This window comes from Chiroxiphia lanceolata, chromosome 9, assembly GCF_009829145.1.
Source record: "Chiroxiphia lanceolata isolate bChiLan1 chromosome 9, bChiLan1.pri, whole genome shotgun sequence".
Lineage (NCBI taxonomy): Eukaryota > Metazoa > Chordata > Aves > Passeriformes > Pipridae > Chiroxiphia > Chiroxiphia lanceolata.
In genome coordinates, this window is record NC_045645.1 from 6,225,113 (window position 1) to 6,248,875 (window position 23,763).

Consider the following 23,763-nt stretch of genomic DNA (forward strand, 5'->3'; position numbering starts at 1 on the left):
TATGTCCAGCTGAGGTACCACCAGCCCTGTGCTTTGTGCAGTAGGTACCACTGCCTCTTTATTTGCAAAGTGCATGAAAAATAGGGACTCTCCAAGAAGAGAGTATTTTCACTACCTTTTGCTCTAAAGTCCAAACCACCTTTATGGTCCCAGTAACTGTTCTGAAGCTCATGGAAAACTGATGGTGCTCTGAGGGGGTGAGGACCAACCCAATTATCGTGATATTTCTATGCATTTTTAATCTGCTGCCATGCCTCACTCCCAACACGGTTCTGTTCAGGGTGGAGGAAGTAACCCTTTTAAGCATAACTTACAAAGTGTTTGGGGATTTTTCTAGATCAAAGGAGCTGTGTAAACACATGACAATTATTTTTAATAAATGTAAACAAATGTTGCCCCAGACAGCCTTTCTTATGATAGCATCTGATGAAAGAAGCTAGACTGAACCCTGAAAAAACGCATGTTTCAACTGAAAACCTAAAAAGCTAGTAAAGTGAAAGAAAATTTTTGAGTAAATACAATAATGACTGTTTTGCATTTGCGAATTGATGTTAACCTTATGATGGCTAGGGGTTTTCTTAAGTGATATTAAGCATATGCTTCCTGTTTCTTTTCAAACAAAATTTGCCCTACTTTTTTTTCCCCTTTTCATTTAATGAACAGATGTGAAAGGAGTTGATCACATTATTTTTCTGGTGATCAGAAATAATGTTCTGCAAGTGAAGACAATTACTCTTGGAACTAACCAGACCTATTTATGTCACCAAAATTTATTAATCAAGATTTGAAAAATACATCTGCTTAAAGTGCTGGGACCAATCCGTTGCAGTATGCAAACAAGATGGCTGGCAAAAAGTCTGACCACACATTTGAAAGAAAAGAATAGGTGCTCAGCCAAGAGCAAAAAAGAGTATGTTGGGGGGAAAAGAAATCACACTAGAAATATGTCACAAGCATGTAACTATGAAAATCAGCAGAGTAACCTCTCAAGGGGAGTGCGAAGTCCTCATGTCCTGAAATTTCCATGTTATTATTTCACGTGATTCTGGAAGGGATTCTTCAGATTAACATAGTTCCCCCCAAGCTTCACCTATTTCTTCATCATTGCCTTCCCTGCAGACACTGTTCTTGCAGCCTGAGGGATGAATCCTGCAGGATGCTGAGTCTTGTGGTCCCAGACGAGCAGGACGCTAAGCACTGTGAGCACACGAGCGCTTCCAGCAAGGCTAGTATTCACATACCTACAACTCAGCACATCCTAAAGCCCTTTGTGGGATCGAGGCCAAGAGGCTCATGCTTTCACAAGGTTCAGTACGTTAAAAAAACCCCAATAATCCAACCTGGATCTGATTAAGGAATCCAGTTTTGGTCCAGAGGAGGCCACTACTTATTTGCAGTAGCGTAGTGAACTGCCTTAGCTTGTCAGAATGAGTAAGCACCATCACACACTGGTTTGGGGCCAACAGGGAAGACACGGGATGAGCCAAAGAAGGGCCTTATCTCTACTATTTTCTTGTTAGCCCAGGGTTACTGGGAGCCTGGATCTTTGGCCACTTCCCACAGTGCAAGCACCCACCCTCTCCGCGAGCAGCACAGCCGCAGTGTGACGGGGAGGCAGCGGCAGCCACGCCATCAACAGGGGGTCAGCAACAGCACCGGGAGTGTTTCAGCAACCCTTCGCTGTTGATCTCAGCTCTCCTTCTGATGAGACTCAAATGGGAACCACCTTTCCATCTGAAAGGAATGTCAAGCTCTGATCCTGCCTTATTTCAATGCTCTGGCTCCTCTGGAGACTGACAGCAGGCTATTCCCCCTTCTTGAAGTGGGCACCTGTGAGCCTCCTGCACTCAAAGGGGGAGGCAAAGAGCAGTGCAAGTACCCTGGTAGAGGTCTAATCCCCCACCCCTGCTCTTTGCTAGGACCACATCTGCCATGGCTTATCTCTAGGAGAAAGAAGAGGATATTGAGGGAAAAGATGGAAAAGGAAGCACAAGTTTCACCAGGCACTGGCTCTGAAAGGTCAGAAAACTGTGAGCAAGGACCACGAGCCACACTCTCACCATGTACTGAAGCACAGGTGGGGAGCAGGACACTATGCAGAAGGATGGGATGCTTGGGGGATGAAGGAAAGTAATGTGAGGCAACTTCACCTCACAAATGTGCAGGACCAAGGCAGACAGCAGCACCTGCAGAAGGTGCCATTAAGGAGAATCACAGGCAGTCCTTCACCTGACTGGCCTTTAATAGGATTTAAAGGCTGGCATTAATTTTAGCTAGGTCAGATGCAGGCTTGTAGTCAGAGCTATTCAGCTGTCTTCCTGCTACAGTATATGGGGAACAAGGCATCTCCATCATCCTTTCCCCATAAAGGCACCAAGGCAGGTGAGGGGAGCTGCTTCTGAAAATCTCTATCTCTGCAATTCAGGTCTCCTGAATCCCAAGCAAAGCTCAGGCCCCAGTGAGGGCTCTGACTGGTAGGGAAGGGCAGGGGGGGAAGAGGAAAACTGCTGATTCTGCAGTGCAAAAAGCAGCAGCTGGTGGGGACACAGCTCCCCTCTGCAGTCCTGCAGCAGCTCCCCAGCAATAGGCACGGCCGGGCTGCAGCTGCTGTACCCTCCATGGGGTCTTGGCTCTGAAGTTTGACACGAAGGAGGAGAAGGTGGCTCGCTTAGGTCAGGGGCTCCAGGGGGGCCATGATGGTGTAAACAGGAGGAGGCTCAGTGCTGAAATGCAGCTCAGATTCCCCTGGTGCACTTTTGGGCCCCTCTCAGGATGGGCTGTGGGCTGGAAGCCAGGAGATTTGGTTTTTATCCCCGAGTCACCCACCAAGGAACCATCAAAACCTCGTGAAATCATTTTACTTCTATGACTCCCCTGACTCAGATCTGAGTCAAGACCTTGAAGCGTTAGTGTGACACCACCATTAACCCAACATGAAGCATTTTGCAGGCTCTCACTGTGATTTGCAGGTCCCGATGGCCCAGGCCACCTGTAAAACATCTCTGTGATGACAAATTCAGCCCCGGAGTGACACTGACCTGCAGCAAGGCTGAGCACTACAGGGGCACCCTAAAGCCACAGGTGGGTCAGGTTGTTAAGGCAAAGTGTATTATCTGCTGTGGGGCTCAAAGAGGGGACAGGGATGGGATAGGAATGGATGGGGGCAGTGGAGACTCCTGCATCAGGAAAAAGGAGTTTGCTGTCACAACAATGCAGCCTGAGGGCAGGGAGACACAGTGATGCGAAGGTGGACAGGAGGATGCATCTAACAGGTAGGGAAGGAGCAGGTGAGAAACAACTCCAGCACAGCCCAAGGGCCCTTTTCTGAAGTCAACTTGCAGTTTGTGGCAAAGCTTCCTGCACCTCGGGGAAAGATTTAATTTTCTCCATCCCCAGAGGAGACTGTGTATGGCCATTTTCAGCTTCCTGCCCCAAAGTCCTTTAGGAAAACCCTGCAAATACAAATCCTACGTGTGGCAGTGGCAGAATCAGGCCTGCTGCTCCTTTTCAGGCAACTGGAGAATGGTGTAAAAACACAGAACATTATAAAAACCAATAACCTTTGAAGCACACCCCCTGAGTAATTACCCCATTCCCATCTAATGACTAAAAGATGTTATATTCCTCTCTGATTTGGCAACAACAAAGATTTTGACCTTATTAAAACCAGCCCATCAGGAAACTACATGTCATCCTAAAAAAAAAAAAAAAAAAAGGGAAAAAAGGAAAAAAAATAGGAAAAAAAAGACATTAAATTCTTTAAAATCCCTGTGAACAGTAATTCAAGATACTGTAGCTGAAGACCCATGATTTGTTGTAGTGTCTGGGTGGTCTCGAGACAGGAGATGACAACATTAGCTCTTTCCTTTGCCCTTCTAAGAAATGCTTTGATGATTCTCTAATATCCTAAGAATATCCCCTCGTGATACTGCACTGGGACGAGGCAATCACAGAGCCAGGATAATGCATCCCAGTTTTGCCCTGGCCCTTGCTAAGAGGGGATAGCTCAGAGCCCTTTGTTCCACCAGTTCTGCACTGACATCTGAGCCAGGATGTGCTCCTGATAGTCTAAATAGTGATGTGGGCTCAAATCTATCCCCAGACTCACCCCCACCCACTGCACACATCTGGCTGTGTACCTGATTGGTATGTGCAATTAAGGCTCTAATCAGCACGAATCAAATACTTGTTTCACTGGTCCTTGGGCAGATAATGATTGCAGTTATTACAGCCAAAGTAAGCAAGAACATCAAGGGTGCATACACAGATGGGCTTAGTATTGTGGAATTCTTGCCAGTGATGCAACCTGTGAAGATTTTTGGGCAGGTTGCTGACACACAACACATAAAGAGTTAATCTGATGGTGCTGCAATCAGGTGATTTTGAATCAAACCCCACACATGGGGGTAATAACTATTTGTTTGTATTTTGCAAACTGCCTGCTCTCACCTCATACAGCCCCACATGCAAAATAATTTATATTCTTGGGGTGGTCAAAATCATAATCCATATTTTACATCTTGGGCTCAACCTTTCAATTAATTAGAAACAGAGTGACTTGCTCTGCCCTCTCCTATATGCACTCCAGTGTTTGTTTGGCATTGTGTGGGCCCTATGGCTCAAATATTTTTTGCAGATGCACAGAATTAACCATGCATGTTTAGATGTGCTTGGGGAACACATACATTCATAGAGATGTATATATTTGACCCTGTCACTTTTTTGTTAAACACTGTAAAAGATATCGAGTTTCTCCTCCAGATTTTAAAATAATTTAGAATAGGTGATAGTGGGAAAATACCTAAAACATCCTGTCAAATTAAGTATTTTCTCTGAGAGTGTTTTATAAGACAAAATTATTTCAGTTAAGAAGATGCCTGTGCAATGTATTAAGGAACAGACTGAACAACCGAAATATAAACTGGTTTAAATGGATGTCCAATATACTGCATTTTTCCATTTGATTTTAATTTTCTTTTTCCTTCTCCCTGTTCTTTTTCCATCTCCATGTAACAGTTTTTCTCTTTGCTTAGTCTGTATCACATTTTTCTCTCTGATTCACTGCCCTCACTTTCCTGCTTACTGCTTATATTTTTTCAGTGTCTCTCTTAGTAAGAATAATTAAGGTTGGGTCAGATCTTTGAAAATGTTATCTGAAGCAGTATTGAATTCAAGCTTGTACCGCTGAACAAAAGCACTGGGTTCTTTTTCTTGCCAACAGATTCACTCACAAAATAAAAAAAAGAAAGGTTCAAAGAGCACATCTACCAGGCAAAAATGCCACGGACATTAAACTGCTGCATTGCCCACAGGGTTTGGGTTCCTCCTGCTGCTGGCAAAGCAAATACAGTGATACTCAGCCACAGCACAATCTCCTTCTCCTCAAGCACTTCCAAACCCTCTGAAAGCCTGGAGATGCCACCAATGGCTCATAAGAAGCTGCTTGCTGGCCTGCAGGGATGGAAGGCCTGCAAAACCTTTCCCTGCTGGGTGTCACAACACAGACCCTGAAATGTCTTTTGAGAGCGTGGTCCATACCACGTCTCTCCATGGTACTGCTGTGTGAGGCATCCCTGACACCCAGCAGCTCACAGGCACTAAGTTGGCTCCCTCATCTTAGGCTCAGGCCCCAGGTATAAAGCTTACTTTGTTCAGTAAAGTTATTCTGGAATTGTAGAGAGGAGATCTGAGCGAAATCTGAATTTGGGCTGGCATTTTCATAATTGCAGGAACCTGGCTTTTACAGCATTAAAACCATATGAATTTAAATAAACCCTACTATACCTTCATCCCAGTGAGTAACTGGACTTAGACCACAGCTGCCCTTTGGGATCCTGCTGGGTTTCCAGCCTGCAGTGTACCCCGTGCTGCTGGGAGTGTAAGGGAATCCAATTTCCTCCTGTTTCACTCTACAATGAATCTGTCTTCTTAGATAAGCCTGCTACCACAGTATAACTGTGGTTAAGCCCCTCCTACAAACCAACTGCCCACCAAACCAGTAATGTTGCCTTGCTCCCTGTCACACTTTTCCTCACTTCATTTTCCAGGACATGAAGCTCACTAGTCAGAGGGGGAATAGCAGAACCAGAAAAAAACCCATATATATTACCTTTTTCCTCTGGGCTAGCATTGACAGTGTTGTGTGTTTGCATTTCCACTGAATTTTAAAGAAATTTCTTTTTCTTTATGGTAACACACTGGACGATGAAATATTTTACATTTTATGGATTTTACGTAACTCTGCTAAGAGGAACAGCAGATTTGCAATTTTCGTGGCTTTAGATACTGCTAGATATGTAGGTCACTCAAATACATACTAATTCCAACCTAGGGTTGCAGTGTTTTAGAAGGTTTGTTCTGGCTTTTAGATGGTAAGTGATCTCTTCAACACATCTGCGTATCCCTGGGGCAGAGAGGCAGCCATTAACACAGCAAGTAAAGTCTTTTCAGAGGTCCCATCTTCAACCCAAACCCAGCTTTTGAGAGGACTCTATGAACGTTTCTCTCTGATGGGTGCAGTGCAAGGAACAGCACAGCTGAGTCTCTTCTGCTTCCATCGCCTCAGCAGTGGGGAAAAGTCTTGCTCCAAATTCCAGGTCCAACCTCCCTGCAGGGTCAGCGCTGGCTGTACCAGGCTAGGGAGCAATTCTGAAGATGGAGACAGCTACATTTTGTCAGCTGAGTAGTGCTGCAGGTCAGGAGTCTGAATGTGGAGCTGGCCACCACCTGTTCCACAGGGAAAAAACCAATTGCTAAAGGAAAATCCCTTGTATTCAGAATTGTCATACCAGGAGCGCAGGTGCTTTACTACCCATTCATTGTGTGAGGAATCCAAACCATCCTGGGCATCAGCCCAATCAGCACTTTTTACAGAGTCTGCAACTGCAGTTGGCCTTGTGAGATAACACAAACCACACTCCTTACCCACCCCAAACCGCAGGGTAAATGTGCTACTGTGTATCAAATTTTCTCTGCCTGTACCAGACAATTTATTTTTCAGCCGAGTGAACATAAAGAGTTTTGTAGAGCTGTGTTTAAAGTGCAGTTCAGGTTTAGAGGAATTACCTGAGGGTACTCAGTGCATTTTCCCATCTTATCTGTTTGATAAGAGCCAGATATATGGCTTTATTTCTTTTGTGTGCAATAGACAATATGCCATGAGGAGTCATTGTTAAAGACTCCAACAAGCCAAACTTCGGAACATCTGGCTAGTGAAAGCCCTGGATATGGAAAACATAAATGTCAAGGCTCATATTTATAAATTGGAAGGGCCATGAGGACATCTGCTAGCAAGCTCTCTTCCAGAGCCCATTTGCTGTACATGGTTATTCACAGGCAACATGTGCATGGATCACAAGCGTGGTCTGCCCTTCCTTTCCATTGCCAAAAGAGCACACGCTCCAATAACACACAATGCTCTATTCTCACAACACAGAAATACAAGTGTTTGCAAACCTCACAGCAAAGCTCTTGCATACCAGACCACAGTGGGACACACTCTGGAACAGACTAAAAATAGCTGGAGAAAAAGCCTTACATTAACACAGAAGACAATCAAACTCACTTAGTGTTAATCAGTGGAATGAGCACCCTTCTTTTTTGCTTTGGTCCACAGGAGACACTTTGTACTCTAAGTCTAGTCCTGAAGCCTTATTTTTATGACTGAGTAGTTGTGGATGGGAAACTCAAGACTTTAAACCGAATCTAACCTATTTGACCATGGTAGCTTAATACTAACATTTAAACAAGCTATAGATAAAATAAATGTGCTTCTATGTTTATGAGCACAGGCACCTTTTCTTAAGCTTAGTGCACTTCCGCCACTAAGTGCATTTCTGATGTCTGAGAAATAAAAAACTGATCCAATGCATAAGCATAAATAATGATTTTGCTAATGACTTATCATTGCAGGTGTTGAGACCATGACTCACTCCAACAGAGCCCTTGGCACTGGCCACCATCACAGATGCCCACAAGGCTGCCAAGTTGTCAAGAGAAGGAAAAGCATCAGCAGAAAGAGCTTGGACTGCTTTACAATGTCCATGAATTTAGCAAAGAATAAATGGATTTAATACTATCTTGTCCACTCTGCAGTGCTCCTGGATGCACATATATCTGTGTGGAAATGGCAGGAAAAGCACAGATGATGAAATAACATGGAGGAGATGTACCTCCTGATTAAAAAATGCCTAGGATGCCTAGCTCTGCCTCCTCCTTACTGCAGTCTGCATTAATGCCAGGTGACAAGGACATGCTAGATACAAGTGAGACATGTCCCCCTCTCAAAGAGGTTCTGCTGAAGGCTGCAGGGCAGGCTCCAAAACCCCACGCTTTCACTGGCATGGACTGGCTGCAAAGCAAAGTGCAGTGTTTGTATGATCAGAGCCTCCTGCAAAGTGAGCTCAGAGAGGTGAAGCTGTGTGCAGTAGATGGAGATGCTGGAGGGGTCCTTTCTTACTCCTTGCTCCGGGGCCCATACAAGCAAGTGCAGACAGAGTTTAAAAAGACAAGTAGAAAGAGTACTGGAGAAAGAGAAAATTTAAGCAGAAAATGGAGACTGATGGAACTGAAAAGTTAACAGGTTGCCCAAAATCAAGAGGAGTCCTGGCAGTGGACGAGGAAACGAGACTGCGCTGGCTGAGAAACAGCAGAACAAGTGGGGATGTGCATCACAGAGGAAGAGATTATCAAAACTCAGCAGCTGCTTCTTCTTGAAACTGAATCCTAAGCAAACATTTTGTTTGTGCTGCATCAGACAGATCTTAGGCAGCTTAACAAATCTAGCAATGGTAGGGCTGTGTCCAGCCCAAGTCATAAATATGTCAAGCTGTGACAGATATAAATAGATAGTATAGACTATCTTTACTCAACACATCCCAAATGGGAAGTAGAAAACAAGAAAGGAAGAAAAAGCTCTTAATAGGCTCCATAAAACATCTTGCATTGTATTTTCAATCTTAATCAGCATTGAGGAATAAGAAACAGAAAGTGCTCTTGGATATCCAGTGCTGAAAAATACCTCACTGTTCAAAAATCCTAGCTTTTGTGTGCTCCAATTTTGTTACTTGCTTGCCTTCAGAAATATGGATTTAATATTCAAAATGGATTTAAATTTCACTAAAAAAATACCTAATGCATTACCAATAAAGAATTTAGTTTCATGAAACAAAACTGAAATTTATATACAAATTATGCCTCTCTTTCCAAAAGACTTCTGTGTGCTTTATCTCTAATGATTTTACTTTCAGGTATTTATAGCTTTCATTAAAACAGGATTTGCCTACTGCTTCATGTAAATAGTTCATACTGGTGGTGAGACACTTAAGCAACAGTGAAAGTAAATATGCAAGGCTTTTGCGTGTTTTTCTTTATCTGCTCTTGTTCTATCACACAGTGGCAGCACATTATAAAGAACAACAGAACAAAGTAAAACATGTGGGTCTTTTCATGTGTTTAGCAGGTGAAAGTGAGGCTGCACATCTTTTCAGCCCCATCTGGAGAATAACAAATTAACCCTTGGACTTTACAAGGGGCAAGAAGTTATCAGTCACAGCCAGCTGACAGGGAAGGTCTGTTAGCATGGAGATGCTACAGGTTTGGACAGGAATGTCAGGACTTCCCATCGTTACTGTGATGCTGAAAAACGATGGTGCACTGAGCCCAGGTTTCACAGCTTTAATTAATACGTTCTGTGCACTCTGACCGAGCTGATAATCCAAGAAGACCCAATAAAAACCACCTAGGGAGGGAGGATATGTCATCACTGTATCGTATGTTACCTCTTATGTACACTGCACTCAGTTATAAGTTATATATTTTACTTTCACTGGAGGGCTTGTGTACCTGGGGCTGTGCAAAGTCCATGAAACAACTGCCAGCACCAGTGCTTGTTTAAAGGAGGCATCAAGCCATCTGCTCATCTTAAAGGGGTGTCAAATGGAAACAGTAAGAAACTAACATGGGAAAAATGCAGAATTCCCCACGCTTTGCTCTCTGCTCAGGAGGAGCTGAGGATGTCTTCACAGAAGCAAGACTGCATGTTCAAGAGAAGGACCAACTGATGCACTGTTAAAATGCCCAAATGTCTTCTTCTGGACACTGTATATCCATCAAAGTGTACAAAAATTGGGTAAACTAAGAGCAGAATTTAGGCCAATTCAAGATACAAAAGTTCAGCCTCCACCAAGGAATCAGGATGGAGCTTTTGTCTAGGAGGTGTTTTGAGACTTCTCAGTGTGACAGAAAGGTCTGGGACTCAAGCTGTCAAACCACGAGCTTTTTCTGATGACTGCAGAAATTTGTATGCCACGCCCTGGAGCCTGGGGGCAGTCACTGGTAGGAACCGTGACCATGAAAGCTTCCCAAGAAGAAAATCCTACCAGGAGAACGGTGAAGGAAATGGTAGAAAGAAGTGCTGGAGGAAAGCCAAGGGGCCACACAACACAGTCAAGCCCCAGACAAGCAATGAGGTGTGACAAGGGAGGGAAGGTGGGACTCCAATGCACCTATGCTCCTGCTGTCCCTGGCTGCTTGAGCAGTCCCTCAGGAAGACAGGTTCACTCCAAGTCAGAGAGGCCCTGAAGCTGCATCCTCATCCTTGGCTGAACACAGGGCAAAAAGATGCAATGGTGGCACTGCTCACTTGGCTGCAGGGAGAGAGGCTGGAGGAGGGAGTGATCCCCCTCCCCATGACCATCAGTAGGCAGGCACTCCCCGAGCACTATCCTTACCAGGGAGGCAGAGGGGGTAATTCAAACAAACAAGGCCCCAGTGATGGAAATTTCAAGCTCAAAGCTACCATATGGAGGGAAGTCATCTGACCACAATTTACCTGTTAGACTTCAAAGGTGTCTAGGTCTCCTTTAAATAAAAGCAGTCTTTTCTGTAATGAAGTTAAGTACTGTATTTCAGCACCATGTGTTGTGAAAAGGAAGCAATTTGGATTAATTTACTGAAATTTACCTTTCAGATGCAGTTAAGTGGAATTAAAAGTTTGTCTGAGTCGACAGAGTTCTGTTTTCTATCACTGCATTGTCTTGAAAGAAAGGGTAACAGGCTAAGTGCTTAAATTCCATCCAAACTGATAAGGTTCACTCTATACAGGCACACTCAGTGTAGTTTATTACACATTGTCTCCCTTCATCCATCACTGGTATACATTTTTTTCCCCCTACAAAACTGTTTCTTCCAAAATAAATTGATATTTATAATGTTATTGCACTCATCTGGGGTTGAACAGTCTGCACTGGGCTATCAGAGAACTGCCATTTCTAGTTACAAGGGGGATTAATTTAATTTCCCACTAATGGCAGATTTTGCAGGCCGGAGCTTACATCTGGGATGAGAATTTCTTTTTTTCTCTTCTTAGAACAATTCCTTTCCTTTAATTTCTTTCCTATGCAAGTGAAGCATGTGTATCCTTAGTCCCTTTCCAAACATCATCTTCACCCAGATCTCTTCCTCAGTAGTGGGAATGACTTTGCCCATTACATTCCCTCTAATTCTTTCTTCCCATCACTGTACTTCTTCTCATTCCCTAGCTGCCACAGCTCGTTCCAAAGCTCACTCCTCCTGAAACACCCTCCCACACACTAACTCCCCCTCCCTCCCTTTTCCCAGGAGCCTTGCCTTAGGGCTCAGGAGCTATAACACTCCCTGACAGCTGGGAGAGGTTCTCTGTTCTCTTGGGCTGGTTTTGTTTGTAGCCTCCAACTCTTTACCTGCTACAACAAAGGTGTGACCCTGATCTGGTCTTCACTGACCACTCTGAAATGTTACAGACATTTCTCTAGTCTTTCCATTCACTGAGCATCTCATCATGAAAAGCCAGTGAATGATCTGCAATTAATTATTTATATTACATGGGGAAGCTTAGCTAACACAGTGTCAACAGGAACAATAACACAGTTTGTATGCCAAACTGCAGCCTTCCAGCCCAAGAGTTTTGCCTCCCCTCCCTGCTGCCCCAGCTGGCTTTTGGCTATGGGAGCTAACTAGGGTTTGAGTTTTGTCTAAGTTCAAATTCCTCCCAAAGACGGACTTCAGATCTGCACACTTCTGCAAAATCAAGTAGTTAAAGGAAAAAAAATCTTGCTACTTGCAGTCTCCATTTAATTTTGATTCTTGACAAACAATTTCAAACAGAAACTGCAGTGAGGCAGGACTTTTTCAGTTTGTTTAGATTTTGGGGGAAGGAGGCAGAAGGGAGAGGAAACCACACATTTCATCAGCATTTTTTATTTTTTAATAGCCTTCAGTGTAGCTGATTACCCAGGAGATCAGCAAATCTTAGCTCTGTCAAAGACAAGGATAAAAGACAGAGCAGAAACTTTCTCATCCTCCACAGTGGTACTAACCCTCCAGCACACAAATCTAAACACTGTCCACTCAGTGGTGCCAACTCAAATGCCTCAGCTGTTAAGACAGAACAAAAAGAAAAGGACAATCTCCAAGGTATAACTGAAAGTAAATAACTAATAATGATGTGTGACATTAAATGATGACTCACTTTTCACGAGGCCATTTCAGATTGTAGCTATAACCTCGGATCAGACCCAAACGACTGCGAGAGCTGAAGTCTTAGTGGAACCATTAATTATGGATTTCCTGGCTTTTATAGGTTGGAGTCAGACCTTTGATGTTCCTTTAAGATTGTTCTCCTGTGTTCATTTCCTTTATTTCTCTGTTGGTAGCTTAGAAAAACACCCTAAGATTTCCATGGAAGCCTATGAGATCTCCTAGAAATGCATAGTCCATAAAAGCCCTGCAATTCATGGCTCATAAAGTCCTCTAATCCATGGTCAATAAAGCTTTGGAAAAGGGCTGTATGAACTACAGTCATTTCACAGTTCAATGAGGATCATACAAGAATCAATAACCTGGTTTAAATTCGCCTGGATTTGTCCTCCACCTGTATATTTCTCTTTGACTTTTCAGGTTGAAAGGCATCTCAAACAGCTGAATTCTGGAGACCTTGCATGGAAACAATGAGCTTTATGAAGCTTTCACCCCAAAGCCTTAACAAAGACCTAAAAACCCCAACCTTGTCTCAAAGGTGACCAAGTCAAGTTTCAGATGACAACTGATGAGTTACGAAACTCAACCTGGAAGAAGAACCATTTGGGAACATGAGGCCATAGCTCAGGGTAATATTATATGCAGAGACCTCGGTCTGTACAAAACATGGGGGACTCCAACTGAAGTATATGTAAATACACAATGGATCTGTGGGACATGCCAGTGTGAGAACTTCCTAGTACACTGATTATCCTTCAAAAATGAGTGCTAAGTCTTACTGTGAAAACATTATTGCGGCAGCACAGTAGAAGTCCATGCTTCTCTCCTGCACAGGTAACACTCCAATGCCTGTATTATCAGCCATCCTGCTTGTTTCCTCCCAAGAATACAAAGTCTGGTGACAGACACACATTTCTGCCCTTCTCTTGCCAATCAGAAAGGAACCAGTTAGAGAGAACTCGCTGTTTATTGCTTTGTGCAGGGTCCAGTTTGCAATTAATGCTGATGAAACCCAACTGCCAAAAGCACAATATGCAGCAGCTGGTTTATGAAAGTTGAGACCTCGCCCAATTTATGGGGAAACCAGAGCTGGTTGTGAGTCTCTGATTTAGCTGAACAGTTTGTATTTTTTCTGTTTTGTTTCCAGGAAAACACCAGAAGTTACTCCAGAACTGCAGAAACGCTAAAACCATCTGAAAGCACTAAGGCAGGCTTCCCTTCTTCCAGCCTTTCCTCATTTCTAAGGCTGTGATCTCCCACTAATATCTCCCTGGGATCTTTCAGCAAGGCAGGCAACACACAGTGTTTGGTTCATCACCAGCGTGGTGGGAGCGGAAACTTATGTTTCCTTATCCCGATCTCCATCCTTATGAAATCGAAGTAGAGGGATAAAAGGTTTGATTCAGATGAAATCTCACAGGAGCCCAAAACACGTAATTTAACTCTAACCTTCAGAAATACCTTTTAAGTAATTTTCCTAGGAACAGTTTTTAATAAAACCAGCAAAAGGCACAAAAGTGCACAAGCACCACTTTAAGCCCCAACTGCACATTTCCATTGCCATATCACACCCAGTATCCAATATCCCTTCTGGATAGCTAGAATGGGGGCAGGAGGATTGTGCCTAACTGCCAGGCTCCCACCAGATCTATTTAAACATCTCACTTGCATGACACATATGGTGATCTGGACCAGACACCCTTGTGAAATGCTGGGACACCATGAGACACCACAGGTCAGCAGCTCCCCAGCGGAAGAAGGATAGAAAAGTCCCTTGTCTTTGAGGTAATCAACTATGTTGATCCAAATGCCTCTTAGTTCATGCTTAAACATCCTCTGTGGAGAGGATCCAGCCACTCAACACACTTGGAAAAGAAAACACATGATTCCCTCTTACAAGGCTGGCACTGACCTCAGTAACAGCCTTATTACACTAAGATTAATGTGCACCACCTTAATAACACCCCTTACATCATTCACCCTGAGAATACAATAAACTACAAAAAATGAGGCAGCTATTCCATTAAAAGGAATGAATAAAAATAATTAAAAAAAAATCTGAAAACTTAAGTATGTGAAGTTTTTTCTTTAGCAAAGGGAGAAACCTTTGAGAGACTTGCAAGTAATTTAGGTGCTATGAAAGTGGGAATAATGCTCAAAGACAATCATTACATGTGCAGGTGAGCAGCCAGTTCCCAAAAGATTACTTAATTCCTTTTACTTGTTAGAAGATCTATAAACATTGTGGCTGTTTATCTGCCCATGACTTGGCCTGGATAAAGGCACTAAGAGATTTTCCAATTTCTAGAGGTGGGAGAATAAATTGCTCAGGAATCCTCAAAGCACACATTGAGAAGCCCTGGTCAAACATGAAGGCTCTTATTCAAACACAGAACAGGATTTTTTAACCTCAGACAAAGACTGGAATAGCCATGGAAATGTGCCTACCTCCATTCTCTCTTCACATAGAGGCCTTAGTTAAGTAGTTCATTTTGCCTCAGTTTGCTGTTCTCAGTGCAGTCTGAGATGTTAAAACATTTCAGCCCCAGAACACAGTTAAGGAGGTTGAAAGTCAGATATGTCAGAATCTTAAAAACTCCCAGGAATATTCTGCACGGTTGGAAAACGAGTGGAGCCTTTGGGCTGAAAACTGACACTGAAGATCAGAAAATAATTATTGGAAGAAAAAGGGCAAACATAGAGTATTTTCTATTGTTGTTCTTTTTCTGTTTTTACTCTGACAAGTCTTTTTTTCTGTATATTTTAAATATTCTAAGCATTAGCTTTTTTTTCCTCTTTACTTTTAGATCAAACGTGCCCATGAGCTTTCCTCCTAGTTCTTCATTAGGCTCCAAATACATCATCTCACTCCCTGTCTCTCCCATTTAGCTTTTCTCCAACCCTCCTTATGGTCTAATCAACAAGAGCTGGGATCTGTAAAAAGCATCTACTTAGGAGCCAGCAGGAAGAAGACAGGGACCAAAACAGTTGTGACTCACCTGTCTTCTATCCGAACCCAGAGGTCATTGAACTGCCTCTGGCGATGGTGTTTGTGCTGCTTCTTGTGCCATTTCTTCTGCCTGCCAAACTCTTCCAGCTGGCTGATGCTGTCTGGCAACAAGAGGTGAGGAGACAGGCTGTCTTCTTCATCCATGTGCAGGGGCTTCAGGGAAGGAGAGGTCAGTGGGACCTGCTCAGAAAGAGGGACAGCAGGCAGGGCTGTCACTGAGGATCCTTCCAAGGCTGGGCTTGTCTTTGTCGTCCTTGAACTGCAAAACATAACATTTAAATACTTGATGAATAAGGAAGAAATCATGCCAAAAAAAGAGTGAAAGCAGAGGACTACACTGCTTGTTGTGTGCCCCTAATGGCTGAGAAGGTGCACAAGGAGGAAGGCTTTTGCTCTGGGGCTGCAACTAAAGACAGCAGTGGCATTTCCTAGGAAGCTTCAAAGTAAACACTGAATTGAATAAAGGGGAAAAGGCAGTGGATATACTATTGCTGTTTTCTGGCACTTTAATTACTTCTTAAAGGCTTTAGAGTCAGTGGTAATGGTAAACGTCACCTCCCCTGCTGGGCTGAAGGTCAAACGACAAAACTCTCTCTGAGCTGGCAAATGACTCTCAACTGTGTCTGGCAAAACTAATCTCTCTGAGGAAAACACATACATTAAGAGAAGCTGATCTTAAATTTATGAGATAGTACTAGTTATCTCATTATTTCTCCCGCCTTTCTTTTTTCTTTCCAACTTTGGATATCATCTGTGGAAAACAAGTCATTGTTTTGACTACAAGAAGAATTATACTTGCTCATCTGAGTCAGGATTGGTGACAAGGAAGCCCAGACTGATGACAGAAGCATGGAAGCTAGGCTGCTGGGATGGGATATGTGAGACCTGAACTCCAGCAGGTAATGTAGAAAAAAGGAGGTAAATGACCTGTTCAAAGACTCCTTGAAACAATACTGCCAGAGCTCTTTGCTGTTTGAAATACTACCACCTCTTGTATATGACTGGAATGATGCAGAAAAAGACCTTTTATTTTCATCTTCTAGTGTTTCACTGATTTTAGAAAAAAGTCAATACACACTCCTTTGGTATGCAGCCATGTGAACTTACTGTGAGCTAAGATATCTGAAACAAAAATCTAATAAACCAGGACTGACACAAAGTTATTTCCCCACCCCCCCAACTTCAGTAGAAGTTCATGTTCGGTCTTAATTGCAAGAGAGGAACTTTTCCTGTCCCTGGGATGGGCCAATGAGTTGTAGGTACAGAAAATGGGAGAGAATTAATAGGCAATATGAAGCTGTGGTCTGCAAAACTATTTCTATTACATGGATGCTATGACTTTTATGACAGAAACAATTAAAGCCACGTGAAAAATTTTGCCTCCTGAGTGAAACCAGTAAGACATTTTAATGAAAAAGTAATAAAAAATCCTAAACTTCATTGGTGACAATGTACAAAATGTGCCGCAAGTGAAACCACATGTTTCATTTATGGAACATTTTGTTCTCTTCCAAAAAAGTCACATCTACTATTAATGGAAGCTTTTTTTTTCTTTCTGATTTTTTTTGAAGTCTGTTACAATACCAGTCAAGATGGTCATCTCTGTTTCCAGTGCATTGAGTTTCATCCAAAGGTCCTTCCAACAACTATTGATAATCATTGCTACTATGAGACTCACTGGCAAAAACTACACTAACTTTGTCACTTGCAGCCAACATTCATGAAGTTCTTCAGAGATCATCACACAACAGATATAGAAAAGAAAAAGACACTTGTTTAAACTAATTCTAAAATTCTCCATGGTTGATTTAATTAATAAAAGACACAAGAAAATCCCATTTTTTTCCTCTTTTTCCAAGCAATCAGACTCCCAGAAAGTCCCTTTCAAACACATTCATACTCACTCCACGCTCTCTTTTACATCACAGACACATCTAATGGTTCTGAATTTTTTCCCAAGTTAAGACTTTCACCCATGTTTCGTGTTGAGGGGGAGTTATCATCAATTTCCTTTGAGAGCTCTTGGTGCTCTCCAAAGCCTTTAAGAATTCTTGGGCTGAGACACAGGCTCATGGCTGAGGCAAAGCCATCTCCAGACTCACAGGTATCAAGATGCAACTTGGATAGGACAGTTTAGGCAGGTAGGAAGGGCCTGGAAGCATCTACAAACAACATGTGGGTCACTGCGATGTCAGCAAGCACCGACTGGTGGCAAGAAGCCACTGGAACTGAGCTGTTGCCAAGATTTCTGTTCCCACTGACTTTCTTCTCCTTGCCACCCAAACTGTGCCCCAAATTCCCCAAGATGCTGAAGGTAGGAGCAGCCCTTACATCTGCCAGCTCAAGGCTGGGGCTGCTGTTTGGTTCCTTGAATGGTGTTAGAGACATCTGAACACATACTTTCCAACTTTTAACACCTACTATTTTGTTACACGTGTTTACCTTGCACTGTAAACTGGAACCAGTAGAGAGGTGTTTTTATGGGTTGAGATTCTAGAAACCACTTAAGAGACTGGCAGCTCCCTTCTTATTAAAATTAATGAGTTGGGCATCAAAATCCCAGTGGTGGCTTTGAAAGTTTCTAGCTTAATTGTTTCCACTACCGTCACATGAGCCACAGGTTGTAAACTCGATATTTCAGAACATTCTTTGGGAAGAGAATAAATAAACACTGAAGGAACGTTAAAATGTTGTAACCTTAAGAGGGTTATAAACTAACCACTTGTACTTCAGAGTTGACTCAGGGGGAATAGCTCCACTGTGGCAACTGCATATTTCATTTGGTGGATGTTTGTTCCATTATTCCTGTACTACTAATAATTGCACCAAGACCTAAGAGGGGCTGTTGAAGGCTGTATGTTGATGCACGCTTGCTGCTTTCAAAACAAAATGAAAATACTTTTTAAACTGATCTAATAAATAGTTACAATAATTACATTATATTATGATATAAAAATAATAACTACATTGCATTACATAAATGTAAACAAAAATATTATAAAAGGTAATTATTTAATTATTAACCTGATTGTTTTCAAATCTGACTGTCATCCTACAGACATTCAATCAGAAGTAAAATCAAAACAAAATATGGATATTTAATCCAAATACACTGTAAGAATACTTAAAGATTTTATTTTTAAGTAAGATAGACTTCCCAAAAGAAGATATCTTTCCCACCGATTTCAGTAAAAATGTTATTAATACAAAGGGCTTGAATCTATCAATATTCTGGATTTTATCCTAAAAAATAAAGACAAAACCCTGCCATCTGCAATAGGATACCTGGACAATCAATCTCCCCATTAAGTGAAGCTTTACTGTTGGATTCAACTGCTCGTTTCATGGACTATTTCGTGCCTTTCCCCCGGTCTCGGTCTCCATGCACTCTGTTAGCACAGCTGCACTGTATGAAACCATGGGGATATAATGGACTTTTTTTCCATTCCTTCACTATTGCTGAGACAGCTTTTCAAGATACATAGCTATTTTTAAAGCCAGAGAAAAAGCAAGGCTAGTTTTCAGTTTGTGAGGCCATCGTGCCTTTTCTGAAGAAAGAGTGAGAAAGTACCACCCAAATATCTTGGTCCACGCAAAGATCTCTGAGATTTTTCATGAATAAGTTGATACAATTCCAGGCTTAGAGGTTCCACCCATTTTTAAATGTATCATTCCCACACAGGGTGGTCCTGGAGAAATTAAAATTATTTCAGGCCCTTAGGTGGGTTTTTTCTCATCTTTGACCTTAGTTTCCTTCCCTGGGATGTGCAGTTCTGCAAAACAAGTTCTCTAAAACAACAAAGTCCAAATAAGAAAACTTTGGAGTCTCAGCAAATATCCTACGTGGCTTGGTCCTAAGGTACAGAAAACAGAGTGAAAACAGGGAAACATTTATTCTTGCTAGCTCTTGAAAATCCTTAATCCACAAAGACCTCTGTGGTTTTCTTTCACTTCTGGTGAAATTTGCCATCTTTTTCTAATTCTTTTCAAGAATTAAAAGAACAAAACAAAACATGTAAGTTGTTTGGGCTAAGCTGGATGCTCCATTAGGCTGTCTCAGCATTTCTCTCTTTGCCTTGTGGTCTCCAGTGCTGCTCTATGCCGGTACTGACAATTGAAAATTGGCTCATTGTTGGGATTTGCTAGGGTTATCGTGTTGATCTGGTCAGAAAAATTACATTAGCACCATGAAGTCCTGCAATATCTTCTTTTCATAATTATCAGGCTTAAAATTGTTCACTTTCATTCAATTCCAACCCCAAGCCCCCAAGCTATGCCTTTCTCCCTGCCCAGGCAAGCATCTTCCTACCCCTCACATCAGACTCCTCAGCTCAAGAGGGCCGTGACCATCTCTGGGCTTCAAAACCCCTCTGCAGGGCAAATCAAGAGCACCACATTTCGATCCTGCTCTGAACAGCCCTTATGAATAGCCCACCTTTCCCCACCAACAGAGGATCTGTGGGGTTTAACACTGCACCTTGCACCCCACCTTGTCCCTGCCAACAGGGATTTTCCCAACCACTGATTCATGGACAATTGTTTCAGGGAGGCATCAGGCAGGGTAGACCTCAGCTATACCTTGCACTACTGACCCTGCCAGAGTAATGCCAGCAACGTTTGGTGTGAGTCCCATCAAGCCTCCCCTGGGCTTGTCCTTGCTTTAGCTCATGAGAAGACATTCCTTTGCTGATGATACTCGTCTTCCACGCAACTAAACCATCAATCTATTTTTTCAGCAATCTTGTGGTAACATTTCTGTTCCCTCAGACATGTGCAGAATCTTCTAAAATCCAAGCCTGCCAATTTGTTATTTGCATCTTGACTTTGTAGCAGGAGCGATGGAAAAGTTTTGCTCAGGAGACTGCCATGCTTTGCACGGGCTTCCAAGTGCAGCAACATCGCTGAGGTTTTCTCGCTTCAGTTCTCAGAACTGTCAGACAAGGGGAGATTCTGTTTCATCAAGAGAGAAGCTGCGGTGATAGCAAGGAATGTGTGATGTGGCAGCTTTATCCTTATGCCACCATTCCCGGGACGCACCCGGATGACAGCCAGACAGTAAGTTAAAAGCGTTTTATTACAGATGGATTCTCATAAATTCCAGTTTGGGTGTCTTTGTCGGGGCAGGAATTCGTCAGTCCCTCGCATGCATCCTTGCTCCCCTCGCCACAGGCCACAGAGACATCTGCTTCTGGCTTTTCTTTCCTTACGCATCTCTCAGAGAGTCATGCACACCCACAAGATGGGCACCAGAATGTCCTGTCCCACGAGGAGTTTTACTTTTTTTTTTTTTTTGTCTCTTCCACGCCAGGATGAAACTCAGATTTTCAAAGCTCTTGGGAGAGCAGCAAACAAAAGAACAGAAAAGCAGGCAGAAATCCTAACCCACCCCAGCACAGTTTATAAGGCCTCTTACTAGTGATGGGAAGTACGGATTGAGACCACAGACTCTCTCACAACCAGGTGACACCAGTGCATACCACCATGGAGATAATCTCCTTCAAGATGAAAGCATATATATATTTTCCTGTAAAAGAGAGTAACTCCAAAAAAGAGATCAGAGAATTATCTGAGCTGCTTCAGGTTAAGTGCTGTAAATAGCTGAGGACAAATTTGGGATCGAGTGACAGCAAAAGAGAATACCTGCAAAATCCTTGATTGTTCACTTGCCCGATCAGCTTAATTATAATGAGGTTATTACATTTAGGATGTAGTTGGCTTAGGCCTGTACACTAACAGAATTTGGAAACAAAGTTGTTTTTTCTTTGCACCAGAGTCAACTACATCTCATGAGCAGCTAAATTAGGTTAAGTACTTAAATTAGATTACAGTCCACCCCAAACTTGGATGGTATCTCTGTACTCAGAATCCATGTCAGACTATTTCTCTGGGAAAAATCACTGTTGCTCAAGAACTGTAGCCTTAGTTTGAAACTGAATTTAGTCCTCAGTATACACATAGATTTGTGCAGACCCTCAACTTTGTGCATAAATGAAGTGACAAGCTTGTGAAGATATTCCCATGGATGGTCATGTTCTCCTTCCCAGTTTGAGAAACTTTAAAATAAGAGAAACAAGTAAAACTTTTGTTATTTATTCCATTTCATTAAAAGTGGAGCTGGTCTAGGGCACAGGAGAAGAAACACAAGCGTTCTGCAACTGGAGGGGCTGAATTTGCTGAAAGAAGAGAGGGCGGCTGAAACATTTGTAACGTATCGTTTCCACATTTTCATGTGAATTCTTTTATTTCAGAAAATTAAAAATGTTTCATTTCAGCATTTTCTGAACAAAGCTTTTAATTTTTCTTTTTAGTCTTCTGTTTTCAAAGACTTAAATGCTACAAAGCCCTTTTTTGTTCAGAAATTGATCTCAATTAAAAAGAAAAACCCAACTAATATATAAAAATGACAAAACCCAACAAAACCCAATTCCAGCTTTCAAAAATATCCTCAGAATGTTCCATTTCGAATTGCTCTGAACTTATTTTCCCTTCTCAAGTTTTTGGCTCAGTTCTTGAACTGAATAATCCTTTGTTTATGCATCTTTCATGAAAACTCTGTAATCTGCACACTCCAGAGGATGGGCTGTGCCCCCAGAGGAAGGATGGGCCGACCCTCCAGTCTTGCTTCCATTTCCCACATTAATAGCAAATAAGAACCTTGTGGCCCACAAAGCCTCATCTCAGGCTCTATTCCCTAAATCTCCACTGTCTTATTACCACCACACCGATTCAGTCCTGAGTTATTTCTGCCTGGGTAGTTTGGCTTTGGAAATCCTGACTTTTGTCCAAATTTGCCAAGAATACACAAGGTTTTTGATGAATCTACAGTTATGGTATTACAGTACAAAAGAAGATTTTAGAGTTGCATTTTTTATGGAACTGGAAGATTTTCAGGGTTTATTCCACACATTTTTTTGTCTGTTATTGCTTGAAAACCATTGTTAACATGAATAAATATATTGCTCTTTCCTTTTAATAACTTCTTAATAAACACACATATATTGCTTCAATAAATAACAATGGTGGACTTACTACTGGGGAATGCAATCTCTCTTTTCTCTTTCTAAACTCTCTGATCTTTCTATGTTTCTTTGAGATGATGTCATATTAATTACACAGAGCAGATTTTTCCTAAAAAATTTGATATAATTAACTTCCATCATTCAACAGGTTCTGCAAAACATAAGATTCTTACCCATTTAGGCCCAGTCTGCAACACGAAGTTTCTTCAGGTTTAACTGTGACATTTCTAAAGTTTTCGTTTGGCCTTCAGTTTTGGGCCAGTTGTGATTCTACAGCATATTTACAGTGTTTTGGGCAGTGTCTCAGAACAAATGCCCTCATCTCATCTCAGCAGTTACAGTCTCAGACCCCAGGGACTGGAGAGCAAGTCAAGGGCTGAACAAATCCTTCTTTCTCCTCTAGCTGCCACAATCAAACTAGACATACTCACTAAAACTTGTCTGTATCCTACTTCTATTTTTAGTCAGTGGAACTCCTGATGCCTACAGCTGTCTGCTCCTCCCTGGGACAGAGCTGTACAGCCATGCATAAAGGCAGGTTTGCTAACTCAGTTGCAAAACTATTCTCATCTCATGTTTGTATTCCCAAACCATTCCTGACTTTGGTTTAAGCACAAAAAAGAAAGTGAGGATGAATTTGTTTCATTCCAGTAGCTGTCATCCATACAGTTTTCAAGATTAAGAAGTTGACTGACAATAAAACCCCAAACTGGCTGCTTGATTTGATTCCTCAGCAGAATTACAGCTAATACACAACTGTGGTCTGTATCTTGTTCATTTGCAATCCAAATTGAGTTCTGCTTCCAGGTTATTTCCACTGGGAATTAGTTTATCTTCTCTGCTGGATCCTCCAGAGAAAAGATACATCTACAGGAGTGCGTATTTTCCATTACATCTTAAAAATAAAAACTCTCTACAGAGACATCAGCTGAGCAAGGCACCAAATGCCTCGCTTGAAGGACTACAACATTTTCACTGACTTCAGACTTAAACTAAGGGCAGATTATTCAGCATTTGCCGGGTGCTGCTTCCTTGCACTTCTGCCTGATGCTCTGGAAGCTGAGTCCTGGTAGGGATGAGATACTGGGCACATCACAAATCTGTACAAGCATGGCAACTTGCCTTCCTGAAGTACCTTGTTCAGTCAAGGCTCTTACAACTGCAAGATGAGAGATAACGAAGGCTCATAAGTAGCTGCTATCACTGGAAGGAGAGAGA

At 42.3% G+C, this 23,763-nt stretch overlaps 1 protein-coding gene across 2 annotated transcripts in view; it reads right to left on the reverse strand.

Moving 5' to 3' along the window:
- TRABD2B (TraB domain containing 2B) overlaps positions 1 to 23,763 on the reverse strand; it is a 278,818-nt gene that overhangs the window by 9,353 nt on the left and 245,702 nt on the right. Inside the window, exons 6-7 of one of the 2 annotated variants that reach the window (XM_032696986.1) lie at positions 15,516 to 15,785; positions 12,338 to 12,414 (exon numbers count right to left, since the gene is read on the reverse strand). In XM_032696986.1, the coding sequence (XP_032552877.1) occupies positions 12,411 to 12,414; positions 15,516 to 15,785 (274 nt within the window). In that variant the 3' untranslated portion in view covers positions 12,338 to 12,410. Of the gene's footprint in view, positions 1 to 12,337; positions 12,415 to 15,515; positions 15,786 to 23,763 lie in introns of those variants that run through there. The other variant, XM_032696985.1, reaches the window with a different exon arrangement.